The 19,135-nt window shown below is 44.3% G+C and overlaps 1 protein-coding gene across 1 annotated transcript in view; it reads right to left on the bottom strand.

Moving 5' to 3' along the window:
* Positions 1-19,135, bottom strand: part of SH3PX1 (sorting nexin 33-like protein SH3PX1) — a 323,543-nt gene that overhangs the window by 42,810 nt on the left and 261,598 nt on the right. The window contains exon 10 of the mRNA XM_080282787.1: positions 113-279. Coding sequence (XP_080138913.1) covers positions 113-279 — 167 coding nt within the window. The remainder of the gene's footprint in view (positions 1-112; positions 280-19,135) is intronic.

Here is a 19,135-nt window from a genome sequence, read left to right as displayed (position 1 = left end):
TTTGCCCATGCACACCTTCATGCAATCCGCTTGCAGCCTCCATACTTACACCTCTGTTTAATACCAAGAACTTCATTGCACAAACTAGCAAATTAATCATAACATGTCAAACCTTGGCTGCTGAGATGACATTTGGGAAACCCTCAATAAGGCCACGATATTCAAAGAGGAGGTGGCATAGTGGGTCCCAGTCATGCTTTGGCTCTTCCTCAAACACAGTGCCAATGTCAGAGTATGCTTCACTCATGTGGTGGATGGCCTCAGTCAATGCTGGTGCACCTGTGGATAAGATAACTGTGAAGCTTCTGATATAAATCATAATATGCAAACCACAAAACTGTCCAACCACTCCTACATGCCAAATATGAAAACAGACATTCATATAAATGTACACTCTATTATTCCATCCATCCATCATCCAATCCTCTATTGCCCTATGAGGAGTGTAGGAACCTGGGGCTAGGTAAGTTGGTCCTGACATTTAAGATGAAAGTGACCAGCCTCACTCATCCCTGAGTGACATTACATGAGCAATAAACCCCAACCACCCCTTGGATATAAACCTACACAGACTCAATCCCATTGAAGCACCTAAATTACCCACTAAACACCAGGCACCAAAATTTGGTTACATGGTTACCACCCAACGTAGTAAATGGTTTTCTGGTGTACAGGAAACCATTTGGCTTGTCACTCAGTGCAGAGTCACCAACAGGCGGAAGGAAGAGGAAAGAGGGAGTGTAAAGTCACCTATAGGCAGAAGAAAGAGGAAAGAATGAATGAAAGACAGAATAGGAAGGAAAGAAGTGAGGTAAGGGCAGACACCCAAAGCAGCACTACACTGAGTGAGTGGATGGTGAGTGCCCCCAACTACCACTAAACTATCAAATAATTAATAATTAATTTACTAAGACTATACATGTCTACAATCTTAAACTAAGCATCAATGATGCTGACCATCCCAAAGACCACCTCGCTGACCTAAAGATAATGGAAATTATATGATTTAAATTCAATTAAAAAGGGCTTGAATATTCTGGTGTTACAAGTGATATGATTATCTTCCCCTGGTAATTCAAGATATAGGAGCTAAAATTCATTTCGCTACTACAGTGATCCTTCGGTTATCATGCACTTGGTTACAGCAGTTTTCGTTATCATACTACATGAAAATCTGTACTCCTGGCATTATTGCATATTTTTCAGCTAAAAAACATCACTACTGCACATCTGAGGTGGATTCTGCCGACAATCATGGTATAAAATCTGTGGTTTCTGACGGCTTTGAGGGATTCAAAGATGAGACTCTACTTGAGAGTTAATCCCAGGTGGTGGAGACCACTACCTCCACTCCCTAGCCTCAAAACCCCATACCCCAAGCCCATCTCAGGTCTCTATATGGTGCATGTTTCTTCTTTACTGTGCCCTTTTCATGATTTTCTATTAACCTAACCATGCCTATATGTGTTTCTGATACAGTACTTACCCTAACAGTATGTATGCATGTAGTGAGTCTAAACTGTTGTAAAAGGGAAAATCTTGGTTTACAAGTGAGTTGCCCCGTACCAATTAGGACAAATCTCAGAGGTCCTGTGCTTTCATTATTGTGTAATTTCATTATCACATACTAGGAAAGGTATCAATACGAATCCCTCAATTATCTGGACATAACAGAGCCAAAGGCATGTCTGGGTAGTGGCAACATCCGGATAATGAACACTGTTCCCCTACCATCTTGAATTTGGCTCGCTTATATATTGTTTTCATTTTTTTCTTGGAAGGAACAGTTTGTGGGCTCCTGGCCATTGGCTCCTTTATTTAAAAAAAAAAAAAAAAAAAAAAAAACTTTCTCCAGTATCTATGCTTAATTTGGCAGTGTTCTCCGATCATTCAGGCACATTTAGACATCAAAACACACATGGGAATATCCAAAGTAATGCTAAACACCATGAAAACCATGCAGAAAAACCAATGAAAACCAAAAACCACCCTACCTATACACTACTGTATGTACAGTACCCCTCCTTATTCTGGCAGTGCTTTCCAGTCATTCTGCCATACTTTGACATCAAAACATACATAGGATTATCCAAAATAATTTTCAAAAAAAAAAAAAAAAAACACCATACCTATACACCACTCTATGTACAGTACCCCTCCTAATTTTGGTACTGTTTTCAGGTCAATCTGCCATATTTAGACATCAAAACACACAGAAAAAGATCCAAAGTAATGCTAAACACCAAGAAAACCATTAAAAAAAAAAAAAACACTGAAAACCAAAAAACACCCTATCTCCACACTACTGTTATGTATCGTACCCCTCCTAATTTTGGCATTGTTTTCAGGTCATTCTGCCATAGTTTGACATCAAAATTCACATAGGAATATCCAAAATAATGCTAAACACCAAGGAAACCATGAAAAAAAAAAAAATGAAAACCAAAAAGCACCCTAGCTATACACTACTGTATGTACAGTACCCCTCCTAATTTTGGCACTGTTTTCTGGTCATTCTGCCATACTGAGACATCAAAACAAGCATAGGATAATCCGTATTAATACTAAATATCACGAAAGCAATGCATAAACAATAAAAATCCACAAAAAAACTGAAGACGGTTTGAAAATCGAGATCTGTGACAAGTAATTGCTCCCGGGTCTCAATAAAAATTCCACGGCCAAATATGCCACTGGAAATTGCTTCTGCAGTATTGGTATAGGTGGGGGCACTCACCATCCACTCATTTAATGTAGTGCTGGTTTAGGTGTCTGCCCTTTCCTCTCTTCCATCCTTCCTCATCTTTCTTTCTTTCCTTCCTTCTTTCCTCTATCTTCTGCCTATGGGTGACTTTACACCCCTCTTGTGTCTTTCTTTCCTTCATTCTTTCGTCTTTCTTCTGCCTATGGGTGACTCTACACTGAGGGACAAGCCAAATGGTTTCCTGTACACCAGAAAACCATTTACTATGCTGGGTGGTAACCATATAACCGATTCATGGCGCCTAGTGGTTTAGTGGGTAATTAAAGTGCTCCAGTTGGATTGAGCCTGTGTAGGTTTATATCCAAGGGGTGGTTGGGGTTTATTGTTCACGTAATGCCACTCAAGGATGAGTGAGGCTGGTCACTCTCATCTTAAACGTCAGGGCCAGCTTGCCTAGCCCCAGGTTCCTACGCTCCTTATGGGGCGACAAAGATTGGATGATGGATGGATGGATGGTATAAATGGCATACCATCATCTTTGCTGGTGTTTATACTATAAGCTAATAAAAACACATAAAACTGGTAAGTACAGAAATGCAGTGAGAATAAAGTTTCAGGAGTAAAACTTACCTTCCTACAACTTCCCACACCATCCTAATGCAAAATTTTGCCAGCACCTTCCAAAAGTTAACTATATGTCTGGATATAGAATTTCATGAGCTTTCTCGTGGACTTTGAGGAATTTCGATACAACCAATAGTAGTTGAATAAATCGCAAAAATCTTTAAAAACTCACGAGTCAGTGTTATCATCACAAAGAAGGGTAGGGACTAATAGAGTGAAGGGGGAGCCCAGAGGGCAAGGAGGAGGGATGGGAGGGGGGGGAGAAGTGAGGCCATGGCCAGGATTTTCATCCTTCTGTCACGAGGCAGACGGGCGCTTTTACCATACATTTACTTGCGGCTATTGGTCTGTCAGACACCCAGTGGCCATGCGGAAACAAAACATGGTGACAAGGAGACTTTGGACGTTCAGTAGAGAGGCGGACAGCCACTGTCACTGAACATGCACTCGTGGCTTGCGGTCTGTGTCACAATCTCAGTGGCAGTTAGGAAAGACAGCCCGGAGGCCATGTGACTTTGGACATTCAGTGGGGATGCTTACAGATGTTTTGACACCATTTGTGGGTTACAGTTGTATTACTCGGGTGCTGGAGGTTTGTTGGGAGTGATCGGACAAGTGCGCAACTTTGACCATTCAGTACAGGGGTGGACGTATATTTTAGCTCTGGTTGTGGGTTATGGCCTACTTCTTGCTCACGGCTCGAGGCCAGCAACCACAATACCAAATGTTTGAACACGTCGGCTGGCCAGCCAAAGTTCTCACAGATAATTGCAAGTCACATGGAGAGACAGGCTGACGAATGAGGATATAAAGGAGCGTTGTGGTGTGGATGTGGATGTGATAGGAAGCATTATGAGGAATACACTGAGGTGGTTTGGCCATGTGGAGAGGATGGAGGGTGAAAGACTGACGAAGAGAGTGCATGTGAGTGAGGTGGAGGGGGGAAGAGGGAGGGGGAGGCCGAGGATGAGATGGAGGGATGGGGTGGAGAGGTATATGAGAGAGGGGGGTGTGAGTTGGGAGCAGGGCAGTGAGATGGCGGGGGACAGGGTGACTTGAAGGCGGTTTGTTTGTGGCCACCCCAAACGGGACTGAGGCGTCTGGCAATAGATAGATAGATAGATAATTGCAAGTAAATTCAGATAATGGTTTAATAGAGCCAAGGTCCAGTGTCCGTATAATGAACATGTCCGGATACTGCACGTCCAGATAAATAAGGGCCTCATGTATGTCAGATAACCAAGGGATCACTGTACTTAACTCTGTGAGTCAAAGTTTTCTGCAACTGTTGCCATTCAAACACATTCAAATTCAGCTGGATGTAAACATGACATATATTGTCTTGTTAAAAACCATTCCACAACTTCATATTCTTAACCCTTAAAGTCCGTAATTCACTCAACCCCCCCTTCCCCAGCAAAAAAGGAATGTTTCTTCAAGTACTGTCAATGTTAAAATTTATGGTGTATATTTCAAGAGCAAGAATTTACACACCCGAAGATGTAAGTCTTGTCCAGATTGACCAAATAGTTCTCGCACAGCAGCGCGGCAAAGAAAATTTTAGTTATCCTTCCCAGCCTGGTGAGAGGCCATATGTCGCAGAAAATGGCCTCATTACGGTGACTCACCTGTCAAAACTCATGATATTCAAGGTGAATAATGTTCCTAGACATGAATGAGAGTTGCCTAACTAAACCTGAACAAAAAATATATCCATCCATCCATCTTCCATCATCAATCCTACATTGCCCCAAGAGGAGCGTAGGAGCCCGGGGCTAGGCAGTTGGTCTCAACATTTAAGATGTGAGTGACCAGCCTCACTCATCTCCGAGTGGCATTACAAGAGCAATCAACTCCAACCACTCCTTGGATATAAACCTTCACAGGCTCAATCCGACTGGAGCGCAATAATTACCCACTAAACCACCAGGTGCCGAAATTTGGTTATATGGTTACCACCCAGAGTAGTAAATGGTTTCCTGGTGTACAGGAAACCATTTGGCTTGTCACTCAGTGTAGAGTCACCCACAGGCAGAAGGAAAAGGAAAGAAAGAAGGAAAGAAAGACAGAAGAGGGAGTGTAAAGTCACCCGTAGGCAGAAGGACATTGAAAGAATGAAGGATAGAAAGACAGAAGAGGATGGAAGGAAAGAAGGACGGAAGAGACGAAAGGGTAGACACCTGAGAGCAGCAATACATTGAGTGAGTGGATGGTGAGTGCCCCCACAGGGGGGGGGAAAAAAAAAAAAAAAAAAAAAAATGCTGGAAAAGAAAAATTTCATGCAAAAAACAGAAATGATATATTCATCAATGAACTCAGTCCTACAAACATGATAATATAATAAAATATCATGATATATCTGTGACATAAAGGTATAACATGGCTTTATATGTGCAAAAACATTTCACTTACCATAGCAAACAAATAATTACAATGCTAAAGGTGTAAAAAGCAGTGGCATAGAGACATAATTCACAGAAAAATACAGTAATGCATGGTAAATTTCCAATAATATACATTACGTTGGGCTAATAACATACACAGATATTACTATACATACACTAGGTACAGCTACAATGAAAACAAAGTCTTATTTTGGGTTTATAAAGTGCAATAAATTCAGGAAATGAATCCTCATTCGATGCATCACGCAAGGGTGCAGGAGAATAACACAGGGGAGGAAAGGAGGAAGGCGGGGAATTTCCAGAGGGAGGGAATGTAGAGTGTGGAAATATCACCTTTATCTGCATATCCGAGTAGGAAGGAGAAGTGGTGAGGGATATGTCTCTTGGCAGCCAAGCCAGGGGGGTAATGTAAGTTGAGGAGGGGGGGAGAAAGGGAGTCACTGCTACAGCCAAACCTCACCTCTATGCTCTAATGACAGTAGGATGGGTAGAAAGATTGAGATACGACACATAAGGCATCGGATGAGGGAGTAGGCAGAGGGAGAGACAGGGAAGGGGGGGGAGTTCACCCCCCCTCTGTTGGTGGGCTGGAGCCCTCCTCCCTCCCTCTCAACTTGTAGCTGGGATGGTCTTGGAGCAGGTTACATCAAGCATGAAGCAGGAAAATTTGAATGCAGAGTTTTATTGCAATTGCTCTGCCGGGCTTTTCAGGCCAGGGTGTCAAAGTAACGCAAACCCCCACAGGGCTGTTAAGGACCTTAAGGGAAGTTGGTGGCAGAATCGGTAGAGAGGCAGCCTGCAGTTGTAATGGACCCAGGTTTGAATCCCAGCTAGGACAGGGAACAGTTTAAGGACCTGAATTTCTTAAAAAGCAGACTTTTCTGATCTACCAGATGACCCGCCGACATGTCATAAAAGTACCCCCACAAAAACCAGTACACCAGTCCTGTATAAGACAGCCCTAGCATGTATCCAATATGGATGGTGGGTGTTAGTGCTGAAGTCATGACATGTGGAGATGCAGGTGGACTACTGGGCCCCAAGGAGTACTACTGGGACTTGGGAATAGGCTCTGAAGCTTTTGCCCATAGTTGGACACATTAGTTATATATATACATATATACAGTGCTCGTCAGAAGAATCGAGTGCCCTGCGTCCCTCCTAAGAAACAAACCTTTCAACACTGAAAAAACATATAAATAATGCATTTTATTTACCTTTAGTGCTTCGTAGGGTAGCCTTTACGCTTCTTCACGGACCTGAGACGTCTTGGAAGTGAAAGGGCAAGGCTCCTGAGGTGCTGGAGGGGTATTTTGTCCCAGGAGTCACAAATGGCGGCTTCCAGCTTAGGCAGAGAGCTCACGTCCTTTCCTTGGAGACTCTTCTTTACGAGGTACCATAGGTTTTCAATCTGGTTGAGGTCTGGGCTATTTCCTGGCCAGTCTTTCATGAATGATACCTCGCAGTCACGAAGCCAATTGGTGACCGATTTGGCCTTATGAGCAGGTGCACTGTCCTGCTGAAACACTCGTGCACCTGTTAGCTCGAAGGAGTCTGGTAAATGATCACATAGAAGCTCCATGTAAACATCCTGATTCACTCTGAGGTTCTTGGGAAATACAACAAGCTTCCCCAAACCCTTCCCTGAGAAACAACCCCATACCATGAGTGAATCAGGATGTTTAACAGTGCTTTCCACATACCGTGGGTCAAGTGGGTCACTACCTTTGCACCGTTACACACGTGCTCCGCTGTTACAGGTGACACTAAACGTTGCCTCATCAGACCACAACACTGACAACCACTGCTTCTCACCCCAGTTTAGATATTTATTAGCAAAGGCAAGCCTACGAAGTCACTGGTTCTTTGTGAGAAGAGGCTTTCTCACAGGCCTGTGACTTGTGTAACCAAGTTCATGGACCCTACGAGACACTGTTCTCACAGACACCTCACCAAACACTTCCAGGTTGCTCTCCTTTATTTTCCTTGCACTCACACGAGGATTAAACTCCACTGCACGTTTTAAAACATTAACAGACCTTGGGGAAGTTTTCCTAGGCCTACCAGACAGCGGTTTCTTTGTGGGAACTTCACCGCTGTTTTCCACTCAAAACCGCGCGCACCACCGACGCACTGTCAATCGAGCCACACCAACCAATTCACTAATTTCCTTTGTCTGGTGGCCTGCCTCCTTCAGAGCAATGATCTGGGATATGATTTCACTCGATAGTTCACGGGTAGGTGCCATAACAAGGTGGCGAAAGCCAAAACGCTGCAGGACACTTGGTAAAAAATGGCGCAAAAAAGAGAGGGAGACGCGGTGGAGTTCCTCTCTCTCAGGCAGCCCGTGGGCAACTGAGGCGGGAACCAACCAGCGTGTTGGAAGGCCTCAGGCTGCTGTGACGTCATGCTAGCCCTGCAAACTTGTGGCTCAGTTTTTACCCCCAAAAATGGGTGATTCTTTTTTGGCCATAAGTATTGCGAGCCCGGCAGTAGGCGCTCAATAATTTTGATGAGCACTGTATACATATATATATATATATACAGGTACGCTCTTAATTCACGCAAGGGTTACGTTCCCAGACCCTTCGCGTATGTGGTAAATTCGCGTATATGTTCTGCCCTTGTGTGCACATAATTACGCATGTCTACTAAGTATACTACATCTGAATAATACTGTTTATGCACTACATACACCTTATAATCTAGCATAAAGTATGAAAAACAACAAAAATGTAAGAAATTTAACACTGAAACCTGACAAGCACAGGCGTAGGTGGAGACACTTCAACAGTTTAGTTCAAAAGCCCTCACTGCCTCCCATATGCTACATTCTGCCTTCTTTATTGTCCAAACAGTTGACTCATTCACCCCAAACATACGTTTCCAAGCCAGTTCACAGGCGTAGGTGGTGACACTTCAGCACAGTCTGGTGCACTAGCCCTCACTGTCTCCCGTATGCTACGTTATGTTCTGCCTTCTTTATTGTAAGAACAGTTGACTCACCCCAAACATACGGTTCCAAGACAATTCACCACGAAGTCAATTCACCATCAAAACATGGACGATTTCCTGTCATTCTATAAATATACTTATTATTGATTAATTAATACTTTAGTAACTAATTTTCAGGGGGATTTTATAACTCATATAAGTAAAAAACTAGTGTACTGTACTTGCTAAATAAACTGGTATGTAAATAAATGACGGGGAATCGTCCTGATGTAGAATTGTCGCCAACATTCCTCCCTTAAGTTTGTCCAACACTTTAACTTTCTCTGTCAGCAACATCACTTTACTAGTCCGTTTTTGTGTGTTACCACATGCATCACTAGCACTATGCTTAGGCCCCATGTTGGCAGACGAGGCAAGCAATCACTGGAAGGCAGAAAAATAAGCCACAAATAACGATTCGCAAGTCACGCATGTATCGACCATCGGATTCAAACTGACTGTGTGGTGCGTGGTAGACCGACCTCTCACACATACACACACACATACATATGTATGCACATGGGCAGCAGGTAGGCATTTTTATATTTTATTTATTTCTCTTGTACTGTATATCAAAATTATTTATTTGAATACTCTGTTTTTTTAGTTCCTAAAAAGAGACAGGCCAGAGAAAGGGACGGGGGATGGAGTTATCCCCGCACCCTGAAGATTGGGTCTATGAATGTGCGTGGATGTAGTACAATTGAGGCTAAAAGGGAGGAGATTGGGAGAATGTTTGTGGGAAGAAAGTTGGATGTGTTAGCTTTGAGTGAAACGAAGATGAAAGGGAAGGGGGAATATATGTTTGGAAGTGTGAATGGAAGATTGTCAGGTGTTGATAGAGGAAGGGCAAGAGAAGGTGTGGCCTTGTTAGTGAGTCCGGAAGTGCAGCAGTGTGTGATTGAATGGAAGGAGGTGTCATCGAGACTGATGTGGGTGAAAGCGAAATTTGAACGTGAGTTGTGGGTGTTTGTGAGTGCATATGGGCCTGGTAGTGAAAGGGATGAACAAGAGAGGGAGTCTTTCTGGAATGATGTTGATGAGTGTCTGCAGAGTTTTGGAGCGAATGTGAATGTGGTAATGATGGGAGATCTGAATGCTAGAGTGGGAAATGTAGCAGTTGAAGGCGTAGTTGGTATGCATGGTGTGCCTGGAAGAAATGAAAATGGGGAACGAATGATAGCGATGTGTGTTGAGCGAGAGATGGTGATTGGGAATACGCTGTTTGAGAAGAAAGATATTTATAAGTATACATGGGTGAGACAGGAGGGTGGAAGGGTTGTTGATAGAGCCTTGATGGACTATGTGGTTGTGTCTAGGAATGAAATAGGAAGATTGTTGGATGTGAGAGTTCTGAGAGGGGAGGGTGGAGGTATGTCTGACCACTACCTGGTGGAGGGAAAGTTAAGAGTAGGTAAGAGATGGGTGAGAGCTAGGAGGGTTAGGTGTGGCAGGGAGGTTTTGAAAGTGAGTGAGTTGGATAAAAGAGAGAAAAAGATAGAGTATCAGGAGAAATTGAAAGATGAGTGGAACGCAGTGAAAGATCGGGAAAATGGCAGCGTGGAGGAGGAATGGCAGTTGTTTAAGAGTGCTGTGGTGGAGCATGCAGAAGAGGTGTGTGGTGTGAGACGTGTGGGTGGTGGTGTAAGAAAAGGAAGTGAATGGTGGTGCGAGGAAGTAAGTATGGCTGTGGCTGAGAAGAGACGTGCATATGAAGTGTGGCTGCAGAGGAAGGATGAGATGTCATATGAAAGGTATAAGGAAAAGAGGAATAGAGCGAGAAGGGCTGTGCGTGATGCTAAAGTGGCAGCAGATGAGAGGTGGGGTAGGCGGCTGACAGAGAATTTTCAACAGAATAAGAAAATGTTTTGGAAGGAGGTGAAAAGGGTGCGAAAGGGAGAGTCTGGGAAGGAAGAACGAGTAAAAGCAGAGGATGGAAGGATGTTAATTGAGATGGATGCAGTAAGGAAGAGATGGGCAGAGTATTTTGAAAGATTGTTAAATGCAGAGGAGGAAAACGTGGCTGAGATTGTGGCAGATAGAAGGGTGCAAGGAATAAATGTGTTGGGAGAGTTGAATGATTCTTTGATCACGAAGGAGGAAGTGGAGAAGGCAGTAAAGGAGATGAAAACAGGGAAAGCTGCAGGTATGGATGGGTGTGCTGTGGAATGCCTGAAGGGTGGTGGAGTGACTATTGTTGACTGGTTAGTAAGATTATTGAATGTGTGCTTTGAGAAAGGTATGGTGCCAATTGACTGGGCAAGTGCTTGTGTGGTCCCGTTGTATAAAGGCAAGGGTGATAAGTATGAATGTACTAGCTTTAGGGGTATAAGTCTGTTGAGTGTTGTAGGTAAAGTGTATGGTAGAGTGTTAATTATGAGAGTTAGAGAGGGTACAGAGGGAGTGATTAGTGATGAGCAGTGTGGCTTTAGGAGAGGGAGGGGATGCGTTGATCAGGTGTTTGCTGTGAGACAAGTGTGTGAAAAGTATTTAGCGAAAGGCAAGGATGTGTTTTGGGCATTTATGGATTTAGAGAAAGCGTATGATAGAATTGATAGGGAGGCTTTGTGGACTGTTTTAAGATTGTATGGACTTGATGGTAGGTTACTAAAAGGGGTGAAAAGTTTTTATGTAAATAGTAGAGCGTGTGTAAGAGTGGGAAATGCTGTGAGTGATTGGTTTCCCGTGAGAGTGGGGCTGCGACAGGGATGTGTGATGTCGCCTTGGTTGTTTAATATTTACATGGATGGTGTTGTAAGGGAGGTGAATGCAAGAGTTTTAGGTGGTCTGAGTCTGGTAAATGTTGATGGAGGAGAGTGGAATCTGAAGCAACTGCTGTTTGCAGATGATACTGCATTGGTGACTGATTCAGAGGAGAAATTGAGACAGTTGGTAGAGGAGTTTGGAAGGGTGTGTGAAAGGAGGAAATTGAAAGTAAATGAGAATAAGAGTAAAGTGATGAAGTGTACGAGGTTGATAGATGGTAGGGGGATGAATATAGTTTTGAATGGTGAGTTGTTTGAGGAGGTAGATTGTTTTAAATATCTAGGGTCACATGTTGCTGTGGATGGAAGAATAGATGCAGAAGTGAAGTCTAGAATTAATGAAGTAGGAAAGGTGCTGGGAGGAATGAAAAAAGTGTTTAAATGTCGTTCGCTTAGAATGGATGTAAAGAGAAGGCTGTATGAGGGTGTTGTGGTACCCACTGCGTTATATGGGGCTGAAACATGGAATATGGGTGTAGCAGAGAGGAAAAGTTTGAATGTAATGGAGATGAGATGTCTGAGGAGTGTGTGTGGAGTGACGCGTATGGATCGAGTGCGAAATGATGAAGTGCGAAGGAGAACTGGAGTTGTTCGGGAGATGGCTGGTAGAGTTGAGCAGAGGGTGTTGCAATGGTTTGGGCATATGGAGAGAATGGATAATGAGCGATTGGTGAAAAAGATAACTAGATCTGATGTGAGAGGTGTAAGACTGAGAGGAAGACCACGAATAGGATGGATGGACAGTGTGAAGAGAGCGCTGGATGCGAGAGGGATGTCTGTTGATCAAGGAAGAGTGGCTGTGCGTGACAGAAATAAATGGAGAGAAATTGTGAATGAATAAGTGATGACGCAGCCCTGAGGGGATATTCTCCCGCATTTGGTCTGATCAGCTAGTCAGGTCAGGTGCGGGTAAGGGGATGGGTCTGTTATGATGTGGCAGGGGTAAACCAGTTCTGCTGTCGGGCCCTGCTGTGGATGTCACTGCTTGCATTGCGCAGTTGACCCTTGTGCGGTGTGATGCGGTGAGGATCTGTCCGTTCTCCCCTTTGGGGCTAAGATGCGAATGAATGTGTTTGAATGGATGAGTAAATGGAGAGTGAGTCGTCCTGTCTCGGCTACCTCCCTTTCCTTGGGGGAAGCAGCCTAGGTATATAGATAGATAGATAGACTATACTTTTGTTTTAATTATTGTACGAAAAATTTGGGGATAACCGAAATCGCGTGAAAAAAGTTCATGTGAAATAAGGGCTTATATATATATATATATATCTATCTATTGCCAGATGCCTCAATCCCGTTTGGGGTGGCCACAAACAAATCGCCTCCAAGTCGCCCTGTCCCCCGCCATCTCATTGCTCTGCTCCCAACTCACACCCCCCTCTCTCATATACCTCTCCACTCCATCCCTCCATCTCATCCTCGGCCTCCCCCTCCCTCTTCCCCCCTCCACCTCACTCACATACACTCTCTTCGTCAGTCTTTCACCCTCCATCCTCTCCACATGGCCATACCACCTCAGTGTGTTCCTCATAACGCTTCCTATCACATCCACATCCACACCACAACGCTCCTTTATATCCTCATTCATCAGCCTGTCTCTCCATGTGACTCAACAGGCTCCTCTTAAATAACTCATTTCCACTGCTCTCACTCTTGACTTGTGTCCTTCCAACAACGTCCAAGTTTCACTTCCGTACATTAGAGTTGGTATCACAATACTGTCATGTAGTAACTTTTTCACTTCCATGCTTACTTCCCTGTTTCTTATCACTGCTTTCAAAGAACCAGTAACCTTTCTTCCCTGCTGTGCCCTTTCACGCACTTCACCCTTCAAACCTCCATCCTTACTCATCACACTACCCAAGTACCGGTACTTAAACGTACTCACATTTTCTAATTCCTCACCATCCAACCTCGCTGTACATTCACTAACTTCACCTCTCTCAAAGACCATCACTTTACTCTTCCCTACATTCACCTTTAGATTCTGTTTCTTACACACTCTCCCAAACTCATCCACCAAGCCCTACAGCTCCCCTTCATCTTCACTCAACAACACAGTATCATCTGCAAACAACAGCACAGGGAGTTTCCAAACACTATCCTCTCTCACCAGGGCCACTCCAACATCCACTACCCTACCTTGTACCTCTTTTATTACCCTATCCATGTACAGATTGAACAACCATGGAGACATGACACATCCCTGTTTCAACCCAACTTTCAAAGAGAAAAATTCACTTAGTTCACCATCCACACGTACTGCAGCCTTCGCACCATCGTACCTACTCTTCACAGAATTCAACAACTTCCCATCTACTCCATATATTCTTAACACTTTCCACAATCCTTGTCTATCCACCCTGTCATATGCTTTCTCCAAATCCATGAAAGCCACATACAACTTCTTTCCCTTCTCTAGAAACTTTTCCACTAAAGATCTAAGAATGAATATCTGATCTACACAACCTCTTCCCTTCCTAAAGCCTCCCTGTTCTTCTCCAACTAATTTCTCTGTTCTTTCTCTAACTCTGTCAATAAGTATCCTACCATACACTTTTCCTATTATATTAAGAAGACAAATGCCCCTATGATTACCACACACTTCTTTTTCCCCTTTTCCTTTGTACAAGGGAATAATTATACCTGACTTCCAATCCTTCTATCCTACTGATTTCTTCCTGTCTTCTCACCTCCCTCCTTCTCCCAGCCATTCCCTAGCCACTTATACTACCTTCCTCCCAGGCCAATCAGCACATCTTCCACATCCATTCTACTACTATCTCTCCCCCATGTTTCAGCATTTCACCACACACTCCATCAATTCCTGGGGCTTTCCCCGATTTAACTTTCTTCATTGTTTCCACAACTTCTATCCTACTGATTTCTTCCTGTCTTCTCACCTCCCTCCTTCTCCCAGCCATTCCCTAGCCACTTATACTCGCATTACTTCCATCCTCTATGTTCCTTAAAGTGTTCTCTCCATCTGCTCACTTTTTCTCCCTTCTCCACTAGTAATCTACCATTTTTATCTTTCACTCCCCTGCTAACTTCACTTCCACCCTGTCTTACTCTTTTCACTCTTTCCAGAACATTTTCTTACAGTCCCTCCACTTTACACTCAAATTCCTTCCAAATTTCTCATCCACTCTCTTCTTACTCTCTCTTACTAATCTTTTCACCTCTCTCTTTCTTTTTACATACAGTATAACTCTCTCTTCCGCCTCTCAACTTCTTCTACGCCCCTATTTCTCATCCATTCATTGTATGCTTTCTTCTTTTGTGCCACAACCTGTGTCACCTCTTCAGTCCACCACGCTGTTCCTTGCACCCCCCTCCGTCTTCTCTTCCTTCCACACACCACATCACATGCTGCATATATTTCTTCTGTAAATATCCTACACACACCTTCCACGTCTCCCATCTGCTCCAATTCACATTTGCCCAATTGTTCCTCCACTTCTCTCTTATACTCTGCCTTTTTCTCATCCTCTTGTAACCTTTCCACTCTCCTTGCAACTACTCCTTCCTCTCGTCTTTCCCTTCTTCTATTCCTCCATCTTACTTGAATTCTAATTCTGGCCACCACCAAGTAGTGGTCAGAAAGTCCACTCCCCCAACCTCTATGAGCTCTTGCATCCATTACATATCTTCGCATCCTTTCATCCGCACACACATAATCAATCATTGTCTTCCTTTCATTCAGTTCACCATCCACCCTTCTCATCACTCGCCATGTATACCTGTGGATCATTTTATGCCTGAAGAGGGTATTGACTATCACCAACCCCCTCCCAGCACAAATGTCCACAAATGCACTCCCATTCTCATCTATCTCAGCAGGCACACCCCACTCATCAACTATTGCATCCACCTTCACATTCCCAACTTTACCATTCATATCACCAATCAAAAACACTCTCTCATTCCTTCCAAACTTTTCCATGCACACTTCTACATTTGTCCAGAACTCTTCTCTCACTCTTCTAGCACGATCTTGCGTTGGCGCATACACACACACAATCGCCCACATTTGTATTCCAACTTTCAACTTTACCCACACAATCCTTGACCCAACTGATCCATACTGTCTAATGCTCTTCTTCTATCTTTTACTCACAACTATACATACTCCTTCCTTTGCCCTCTCATTCTCACCTACTCCTGCACATATACCCCATCCATACTCCCATTCTCTCACACTTTCTCCTCTCCATTTTGTTTTAGTTATTCCACATACATCCACTTTCGCACCCTCAAGCACCTGGACAATCTCTTTCTCTTTCACCTCATCATTCGCTCCCCTTACATTCCATGTTCCGATAACCATGTCCTTTGTCCGGTCCTTGGTCGTCATAGTTTGGTCAGTCCTTGTCCGAGGCTTATTGTTTGTTTTTTTAGTTAGTTGTTTTCCGGGGAGGGGCACTAACCCTCTGCCAACCCTTTTAGTTGCCTTTTACGACAAGCAGGGATATATATATATATATATATATATATATATGAGTGGGCTCGCACAGTGCACGTCACCGCAGTGCGCGATTCGCCTTGTGCACGAGTGACCAAAAATCATAACCAAAAACCCTTTAATGCGCGAGTTTACCGCACAGAACGCGAGGCAGAGGCAGGGAGTGGCTCAAAAATGCCATTTTCTACTAGTGCGCGATCACCCCTCACAGAGCGCGTCACGTGTCGTCATGTTGATGCGCAGAAATTCCCGGGCATTCTACTGCACACCTTGGGGTATAAGGGAGTGGGTGCGCCATAACAGTCCCGGCTCGTGCACTGTGCGGATCCACTCTCTACAGCTAACCTGTCGTGTACAACGTGTGGTGTTTTTTGTGCTGCCTGTACTTTGCTGCACCATGGCTCCAACCCCAAGAGTAAAGAAACTTCTGACGCACGCCACTAAGTTAAAGATAATTAAGATGAAGGAGGAGGGTCAAGGAAACACAGCTATCGGGGGAACCCTGGGACTGGCTGAATCTACAGTGAGAACTGTGTGGAAGAACCGTGAAGCCATAAAGGTGTAGTAAAAACGTACAGTGACTCTGACCTAGACGGCCGTTCACAGGTGGGAAATCGTGCTATGATATTAATGGAGCGCTATCTTGCCACCTTGATAATGCGGAAAGAAAAGGAAGGTGTTCCACTCAATGGAAGATTTATTCGGAACCAAGCCCAGCTCTTTTACAAGGCTGCATCTTGAAGGTTAAAAGTGGAAAAACCATTCAGGGCATCGGTTGGATGGCTGGACTGTTTTCTCAAGCGCAAGGAACTCCGTTACGTGAAATTGTCTGGTGAACGTGCCTCTGCCGATGAGCTGGCCGCGAGAGACTATCCTGCGATATTGAGAGCGCTTCTTGAGGATGGACAGTACACCAAGGACCAGATCTACAACGTCGATGAAACGTCATTATACTACAAGGTCATGCCCAAATCAACTTACATCACTAAAAAACAGAAACAAGCCCCTAGTCACAAGCTCCAGAAGTGTAAGATAACGGTAATGTTCGCTGTAAACCTGTCTGGGAGCCACAAGATGAGGCCAGTTGTTGTACACACAGCTTCACATCCAAGGTGCTACAAAAACCTCATGAACATGGATGCAAGTGGCGTGTATTGGTATAAGTCCGTAAATGGTTGGATGACCGTGAACATTATGGCAGACTGGTTAACTAGGCGGTGTGTCCCTGATGTGAGAGCCAAGTGTCGGGAACTGGGCATTCCATTTAAGATGCTCCTTGTGCTTGATAACGCACCATGTCACCCTCCATACCTGGAAGATCTTCACAAGGATTGTCATGTTGGGCTTCTGCTGCCCCGCACAACGTCACTAATGCAGCTGCTCGATCAAGAACTAATCACCACAGTGAAGCATTTCTACCATAAGGAAGTGTATGACTACCTACGCAGGAAGACCGACACACAAGAGGAGCTTCATGCCCTACAAGATCACGACGAAGACCTTGATGAGGCATCTGCTCCCATTCCATCTCCACCAACACCTCTATCCCGACCTACCACAGATGCCATGACTGTTGAGGCATTTTGGCGTAACTTTACGGTGAAGGACGCAGTTGAATTTCTCCTTCAAACCTGGCACCAGATTACACCTGCAACGATGAACCATGTGTGACGAATGCTCGTGCCTCACCTGTGCATCACCAAGGAGACGGCCATTCAACCACTGGCCGATGGTGAGGCAGCAACATTGACAGCAGCACAAGCTGTACCAGGTTTCGAGGACATTACATTGGCGGACATACAAGAAGTGCACACTGCTACTGAGGAACAGCCTCCCGAGGAAGTGTTGCAACGGACAGACGAGGTTGACGAAGAGCCCGACGCCAGACGGAGTCAAGTTGAGCATCCTAGTATGATGGAAGGCAGGACTGAGTTGTGTAAGTCATACATTAGCAAGATCCTTGCTGCCGTGGATAAGCTCAAGGAAGAGGTGAAGGTACAGGAAGTGAGCAACCTAAGAATGGAGGAACTTCTGGTTGGTATCGACAAACTCTTCGGTTTCTACACAGACAGGCACAGGGAAGAAATAAACAGGTGAAGACAGATGCTCATAACAAGCTACACACAGCGGCCTCAAGTAGGTGAAATAGCGGAACCATCGACATCGTCTGCTCCTGATCCTGTTGAGGATGAAGAGGATGCAATGTCAGAAGTGTCAGCATTGGACTTTGAAGGGTTTATGGCCGAAGTGAGTGACTTGGATGCTCCTGGGGAAGGTGATCAAGAGAAGTCTGCGGAGGGAAGTGTTGGTGCAGTGGGAGGTGCGGTGGGGAGTGTGGCGCTGTAAGTGTTGCCGCGCATCAGAACCCCTGTTATTTAAGGTCACCAGGCCTGTTGTCTACTGTTGTTAAGGTGACTACCCATATTTTTGTTATTGTAGCTATAGCTTTAGTAAAATGTCTGAAACATATGACCTTTATTATGTCTCTAAGGGCCAAAAAATGTCCAGGTATGAGGGGGTACCGCCCATATGTAATTATTCCCATAAGATTATGTAATCCTAGTACGTGAATTCCCAATGCGCGAGCGTGTGCACCGCCCAATCTCTCACGCACTATGCGAGCCCACTGTGTGTGTACATATATATATATATATATACAGTAATCCCTCTAATATCCGAACGCCCAATATCCGAACATCCCCACTAACCGGACATAATCCTCCTGGGATCCAATATTCCAAAAATGGGCCAAAAACCGCAAAAAATTCGAAAAAAAATCTGACTTTTTTTCCCTCCCATAATTGGAAATTCCCGCCTGGCGCCGAACAGCTGTTACACCATGGTCCCTTCACCCCTTCCTTCCTCCCCCCTCCTCCCTCCCCTGTCAGGTTGCCATTTGGTATTTTTCATTACCAAGTGTGGGCCAATTTGGTAATGAAAAATTCGTTTGGTAATGAATTAGAATAATGCATTACCAAATGGATTTTTCACATGTATGAGGATACACAGGATGGAGATGGTGGATTGTTTGCTCTCTCTGATTAATCTGCTACCCTACATAGTGTGAAAATAATCAACATGGTGTTAGTTATAAGGAGAGTGATTACATGTATTTCCACTTGTATATATAATTAGTGAAGAATATATGCTAGCTTTACGAATTTGGTAATGAAAAGTT

The sequence above is a fragment of the Coenobita brevimanus genome, chromosome 94 (assembly GCF_032717465.1).
Source record: "Coenobita brevimanus isolate Jiangsu-jjx chromosome 94, ASM3271746v2, whole genome shotgun sequence".
NCBI lineage: Eukaryota > Metazoa > Arthropoda > Malacostraca > Decapoda > Coenobitidae > Coenobita > Coenobita brevimanus.
This window is presented reverse-complemented; position numbering and strand designations above follow the sequence as displayed.